We start from the raw sequence: 7683 nt of genomic DNA on the forward strand, positions 1-7683 counted from the left end.
ATATATATATATATATATATATATATATATATATATATATATATATATATATATATCCGGATAATTCGAGAAATACCCGGATGCCCAGGTAATACCTGAAAGCCTCAGATACGCGGTTACTATTCGAGATACGCGGGTACCCGGAATTGACACCGCGACAATGGACATGTCAGGTAGTCGACTATATTCCAACTTACCCGTACTACAGAAATCCGATAAAGTTGCACAATCATGAAATCCTTTAGTAATACATAAGCTTACATAAGAAAATCTACTTGTCCAAAGCTTTGTGCTGAGCTTAGCATAATAAAATAAGCAAGAAATTAAAATTATGTAAACGGAAATAAGTCATCTACGGCAGCAAGAATCTGTGTGTGGTACACTGACAGGAAAAATATCTAAAAAATTGTAAATATTTATTTGGTGAATACTAATAACACATTTACTTGAATCTACATTATTTTATTTAAATAGAATAAACAACTGTTTTCATGAAAAGTTATGATTTTCTTAGGTTTAGAGAAAATATTTTCTTATTTGTAATATATATATATATATATATATATATTAGTATAAATAAATATATTGTTTTTTAGTATTCATCAAATTTGCGTTACGCGACAGTAGAGACGCGTATTCATCATAAAATGTAAATCATACATAGTTATTCTTTCTCAACTTTTTTTTTATCTTCTCTTTTACAGGATGCTGGATAATTACGACAGGGGTGAGATGACACCACCACCACCAGTAAGCGGTTATGGCGGCTCCCCCGGCCTCTTGGCACTTCATTCCTCGCTTTACGCGACTCCCACATCGCGGGCCTACGACATCGACTCCAATATCGACGGCAACGACAGCTCGATGCCCATCGATACTCAAATCATCTCGGTACGTGCTCGATGCCCGGTTTCGGACGGCATGCAGGATACATCGCATCTCTTGAAATAGATCCGCGTGCCTCTCGCGAACGACGGGCGCGCTGTAAACACACCTACGTTCCTGCGTATATAAACGTGTCACCTCGAGCGAGTGCGCGAGAGTACGACGAACGCATGAAAATAAAGTCCAACCCGCCTCACGGAAAGAGAAAGAGAGGAAGAGAGAAAGTGAGAAAGCAAGACAATGGCGGCAGTAGAGAGATAGTGTCGAGAAGCCGCTGGGCGCCACGCGATCGACATTCATTAATCTCGCGTTTCGTCCTGCTAGTTAGTCACAATCGTATTCCTACGGCTCTTTATCGCACGCGCACACATCTATTGTTCACACCGAGCCGCCGCGACGTACGAAATTTCAATATCATTGCACTTCAATCGAGACGCGTTGTTGCTGCCGCCACCACTTTCCTTCCTCCGTATTGGCGAAACGATTTAAACATATTCTTCCCGATAAAACTAGAAGCGCATCAAATGACCACGATTGCCATAATGACGAGAACTCAAGTGATACGTATGAGACACCTTATTCATATCAGATAAGAGTGTAATAAAAAAACAATATTTGTAGAAATAAAATATCAAAAAAATATTTATTCGGTGTAGGTACTGATGACATATTTACTTAAATCTAAATTCTTCTGTTTAAATCAAATAAACAATTGCTTTCGTAAAATGTTAAGCTTTCAAAAAGATATATATTTTCTTACTTGGAAAATATGTTATATTAATTTATTAACTATCCGGCGTTGCTCCGATTTCTTAAATTATATATCACAAAGTATTACGTGGTTGAAATCAGGGGACAGGGGGTGAGGTTACTTTCTCTGATATTCTCTATGCTTAGTGTCGTAGAGGATAATTATGCGAAATCTAATTCAGATCGATCAAAAAGTTTAGAAGTTAACTACAGATATTCTTATATATATATGGGTGTATATATATATATATATATATATATATATATATATATAGAGAGAGAGAGAGAGAGAGAGAGAGAGAGAGAGATTAATATAAATATGTTACTAGCACCTACCGCGAATAAATATCTACTATAAGTATCTATTTCTTAGATATTTTTTCTTTCAATTTTACTGTCAATTTTTTATTACTATCGATGTTTTTCTCTCGGCATCTATTGTCGCCTGTAGTTCCTGTTAATAATCGATAATCACAAAAGCGCGAACGATAAACAATGGCTGGTAGTCGCGATAATTTGATGCGCTTCTGACTTCATCGGGAAAAACGGTTCAAGCACATTTTCCTGATAAAGTCAGAAGCGCGTTAAATAATCGCAATCGCGAGCCACTACTTACGGACTTGCGTAGTCGGTTTTGACAGGAGACGAAGTGACAAGTATAAATATTGCTTCTTTATTCTTGCTCTTATCGGACAGATAAGAATATAAAGATACTCGCGTTTTTCTTGAATGTCCCGTTACAATTGTGACGTCGGATGACTCATATATATTGTCACTTTGGCACTCGTCATAACGGTTTAGGCTCGCGATTGTGATGATTTGATGCGCTCCTCGGCTTCGTCGGAGAGGAAGCAACGTACTCGCAAACGAGTGTACGGGTAGAATCGACGTCGGAATTAATCGAAGACGCGCCGGCGATAATTTTCACGCGACTCGGAAGTAAGTGCGAATCGGCGTCTCGGCGATAAATAAGTCGCGCGATCCGCGGGAACGTTTCGTGAAACGCAATTTCCTGAAACCAGATACCGGGCATGCTGAGCGGTCCGGCGGCGCAGCAGCGGCTGGAGGACATGCCCTGGCTGGCTTCCGGGCCGTCCCTGGAATACCAGCAGGGCATCTCGCCGATTCCCGCGGGAGTGAAGATGTGCCATCCCGGCGGCAGCCAGGCTCAGAGGAGTCTCAAAGAGCAGCGGATACGTCGCCCGATGAACGCCTTCATGGTCTGGGCAAAGGTCGAGCGCAAGAAATTGGCCGACGAGAATCCCGATCTTCACAATGCCGATCTCAGCAAGATGCTCGGTAAGTGTGCATGAGACATCCCTTTCTTCCTTCCTGCCTGCCTACCTTCTTGTCTACCTCCGAAACGAACGAGATCCAACATTGCGAATTGCGAACGTAACTGCTGTACGCAGCTGAAAATTCGCGCGCATTTGTTGGTTAAAACGTTGACCGCCGTGTTAATCTCCATGTTGATTGCGCAAAAATTTCACTGACGACTGGGGTTACCAGAGATACGATAGATAAATGTTATTCAAGATGCATATATCTATCTTGCCTCGTTTCAACGGCTCTTTATATATACATCCACACGTACAAATATTTTTCTAAATTATTTCTTGTATAATGGAGGGAATTTTCTTTAGTAAAAATTACTGTAGAAATTTTTGTAGAAACCGAGGAGTATATCGACATTTTGCTTCAACTTCTTCGGTGATGATTCAAAATGATTGCGCCATTCTTGCTAAGGCGATTTTTTTTCTTTAATAATTATATCTAGACTTATTTTATTCGAATAAATATATGTAATGTGTGATGTGGATGTACTAAAAAATGAGAGAACCGTCTTAGCGTCCAAGTATCTAGATAGTAAATTGAGACTCATTAGAGCAAGCAATATGATTATGAAATTGGAAGTAAACACAATAAATAAAAAATAAATCTCCTTTGTTCGGACGTTAACTTATATTATAATGCGTATTCTCCAAGATCGAAACAAAGTTCTCACGAGAGACAATACTCCAAATGACCTTTAGAAACTTTCTCGCCAATGCGTGCCGATTGTCTTGGAAATCTCGATGCTTATCTCCTTATCTAGACTCGTTCCTTATCTACTAATAAGTCGCCAGGGAACAGCAGCTGTTTTCTTCTCAATACGGAGAACAAATTCTCATCAAGTTCGCGGAAAATTCTCTGTCGGATAAGTCCGTGGAAATCCGATTCGCGTTTCGCATTCGCTGATATATTCAATTCTTGCCGCGCATAAAAGTGGAGATATCGGGCGGTTTATTAGAAAACACGATCTATCTTCTGAAGCATGTATCGGGGTTATCTCTCGGCAACGAGCACTTTTCCATTCCCAAGTAGCTCAACGGAGATCAGGCTGCGTGATCGCAGCCGCCGACATCGCCGCGTCGTCTTTGGAAAATATATGTATATGGAAACAATGTCGTTTCCCGCGGGTTGCGCTAAGAGACGCGGAAAGAGAGGCCTTTTTCCGGCCGGGAAACCGACGTCGCCGCGGCACAGGGAGTAGCAGTACTCCGGCCGCACGGCTCTGGGAATAAGAAAGTCGGAAAAATCTCGCTCGCAGCGCGACGCAGCGCGTTATCATTAAATTAATTGCACCTTGGGACGAGCCGAATTAATTTAATTGCGCATCGCAGAGCCGGCAGCGTTGTTCGGACGGGGAGAGAAAGGCGGCGAGAGAGAGAAAGAGAGAGAGAGAGAGAGAGAGCTCTTTCGCTCGGCGATCGGAGGGAAACGGAAAAAAGTTACGTCGGCGACGTTAACTGTGTTATTTATCGGCCGCCGCCGTCGTCGTCGTCGTCGTCGTCGTCGTCAATGCAACTGCGAGACGGCACGCCGTGGCGAGTATAACTCCGCGGGACTCGTTCGTATCGCCAACCACCTGTACGATCGCGATAGGGAAATCGTTCTCTTATCGCGCCGTACGTCGTATGAGTCCTCTCTCGTCGTCGAATCCGCCTTTGATCGCTGCATTATCGCCGGCGGATTGTAGCAACGAACGCGTCTCTCTCTCTCTCTCTCTCTTTCCTCTCTTTCTCGTTCTTTCACGTTTTCTCTTTCGCTCCCACTGCAATCCGCCACTAAACTCAATCAAACATTTCCTCGGCGCGCGAGGCCGGTCTAAATTACACGCCCCGCACACACCTCGGTCAACAACGTAACATCGTGGGACGTTAATTCTGTTATTAAGTGGACGACTACCTGGATACACCGCCGACCCTCCGGAAGGGTTAAACGAGCACGATACAAACGGCAAGCATATACGTATCGCGTGAGATATATGGATCGTTAATTCGGCGAAAGCCAAAACGCTCTCTCAACGACGGTGGGCTCCTCAGTGTTTGTTCCTCTCTCTCTTTCTCTCTCTCTCTCTCTCTCTCTCTCTCTCTCGTCCATCGCGTGTCTCTCCCGCGTTAAAACCGAGAACCCATCATCCGGTACCTAACGATCTGTCAGCGCCGGCACGGCGTTCGCGCGCGAGCGCGTTATCGTGGGCAGGTATACCTTGAATTATCGGCAATTGGCATCCGCAACGTTATTGGCATTTGAACGATCGAGTGGCCGTCGTGCAGAAAATTGTAAACTCTCCTCCTCGTGTATACCCACCTACCTACCTACCTACCTTCCTACCTACCTACCTACCCGCGTCCATTCCAGCCGCTCCGTGTGTGCGTACGCGCGCGCGCGCGCGCGCATGTACATGGTTATGTGCGTGTGCGTGCGCACGTTCGCTCGCGCGTGTGCTACGTGCGTGCACACGTGCTCTCCCTCCCCCCTCTCGCCCTCTTTCTCGCTCGCTCTTTCTCTTCCAACAGTCTGTCGTCTCCTCCCCGCTCGCTCCCCTTCCCCCTTTCTCTCTCTTTCTCTCTCTCTCGCACCGACGAGCAAACCCGTAAATCACCAATGCCTCCCCTCCATCCCCCTGCCATTCTCTCCCCCGCACCAGTTATCGACGCGGAGTAAGGAAAACTCGTCGGGTTTATCGATCGGACATTAGGCGATCGGCGCGATGTTATTGGCATGACGCGGCTCCGATTACTATGCGCGCCGGGTCTTTTGCCGCCCCCACTTTTCCCTCTTCTTTTTTTCTTTCCAGACATCCTACATATTCATGCGCGTGCTATGTGTCGATCCGTCCGTCTGTCCGTCTGTCCATCCGTACGTATGTATGTTCTTACGTTCGTCGGTCCGTCCGTCCGTCCGTCTGTCCGTATGTACAACGTCCGTTAGCCCGTCCATCCGCGCGGCGCACACGTGTGCAGCGTACACGCACGCGTGCGAGGGTGTTCCACGTCGCGACTTATGTACGTACGCACGTATACACACACACACACACACACACACACGCACGTTCATATGCGGTGGCATACACACACGCGCGCGCGCGCACACGCATACACAGTCGGAGTACTCTGTGGTCGGTGTGGGGCAAACGACACACGACTATACGACGTATGCGTATGCCAATGGGGGCCGTGTGGGCACCTTATATCCGGTGACACACGTGCCCGCGCATCTTTATTAATCGTTCTCCAACCGTTAGCCCCGTCTTTGGGATGTCAACATTAGAAATTAATGCGTTCGCTCGAATTGATCGTCGTTGACGTCGTCAACATCGTCGTCGTCGTCGTTGTCAGCGGCGTCGTCGGGCGTGCCTCGTCTCGGCTGCCGTCATTAACCTTTGGAGTGTCGCCTTGCTTCCACACAGAACAAATTAGTATTCACTTAACACTAATACACTCAAATTAACGATCATTCTTTTATATATAAGCGAGCATATGTAATTTTGTCGGGAATTTTCAAGTCTTGAACTTCAATATACAATATAGTACAATATGATTATTTCGGTGACAATGATATTTATTCCATTTGAAAGCATCTAATTCTGAGGGCCGGTTTTTCAATGATAGTTTAAACTTAGATTTCAACTTAAATTCTGTTTAAACAAAACAAACACATTGTTAGAATAAAGTTTAAACTTGTTTGAATCCAAGTTTAAACTGCTATTGAAAAATCGGCTCTTAATCAAATATTTTGTGCTTCTAATTTATGAAAATTATTTTTGAGCAATAAGAATGTTTTCTCCGTTGAATATCATAAAATATATTGATGCAAGTAACTCATCTTACCGCTATGTAATCTCATTCTTTAAAATAAGAATATTCTTTTTTCCATGTAGTCCTATTAAAAGTATCGGAAGAATTGTAAAAATGACGAGTTTCTATATAAAAGAGAACACAAACGTATAATATAAGAATTATTATTTATTCACAGAGTATTCACATTCCTCTCATTTCAGAAAAAAATTCAAGATATCTTGCATAGCCTTTGAAAAGTAAACAAGAAAAACCTTTTACGTGATAAAGTGCAAAAACAATTATTTCTTTATGAGTTTTTTGAACATTATCTCCGTTTGATTGATATTCTCGAGCGATAGTGTGTCAAATTAGAACCGTAAATTAGAAAACATTTATGAAAATTCAGCACAGATTTGTCGGGCTTCTTCGTGTCGTGTCAACCATTACCTGTTTGAGAATATTGTTATGGAGCAACTGTCTCAGGAAGCACGCTATTGCGTGATATTTTTCGCTTGTCCTATGAGGAGCGCGAACGCGCTCCTCTGCATTCAGAGAGTTAATATCGCCGTTAATTAGCGGAGCCGCGACGGTCGCCGAACGTACGCCGGTGCGACTCGCACAAAGAGGGACGTGCATTATCCGCGGTGATCGGCTTTGTTGCTCTCGCCACGCGGAAAGGTGGAGGAGCCAAGAGCTGTACGGCGCGTCGCGCGTACAGAGCGTCGTTCATACGGTACGCCACTGCGCGGTGTCGCGGGACCACCTACGACAAATGTGGCAGCCCGCAAATAATACCAGGCGTGTTGTACCATCGGCGACAGCGTCAGAGATACAGGGCTCTAACTGCCAGCGCGGTATCGTGGTTTAGTGCCTCTGATTACTTCCCTTCTTCTCTCTCTCTCTCTCTCTCTCTCTCTCTCTCTCTCTCTCTCTCTCTCTCTCT

At 44.5% G+C, this 7683-nt stretch overlaps 1 protein-coding gene across 10 annotated transcripts in view; it reads left to right on the forward strand.

Moving 5' to 3' along the window:
• Positions 1-7683, forward strand: part of LOC116849274 (putative transcription factor SOX-15) — a 79255-nt gene that overhangs the window by 49334 nt on the left and 22238 nt on the right. For 8 of the 10 annotated variants that reach the window (XM_032826251.1, XM_032826247.1, XM_032826248.1 and 5 more), the window contains 2 exons: positions 705-891; positions 2658-2934. In XM_032826251.1, coding sequence (XP_032682142.1) covers positions 705-891; positions 2658-2934 — 464 coding nt within the window. Of the gene's footprint in view, positions 1-115; positions 174-704; positions 892-2298; positions 2575-2657; positions 2935-7683 lie in introns of those variants that run through there. The other 2 variants (XM_032826255.1, XM_032826256.1) reach the window with 2 other exon arrangements.

The sequence above is a fragment of the Odontomachus brunneus genome, unplaced genomic scaffold (genome assembly GCF_010583005.1).
Source record: "Odontomachus brunneus isolate Ranch 3 - 2012 unplaced genomic scaffold, Obru_v1 Obru_scaffold_110, whole genome shotgun sequence".
Lineage (NCBI taxonomy): Eukaryota > Metazoa > Arthropoda > Insecta > Hymenoptera > Formicidae > Odontomachus > Odontomachus brunneus.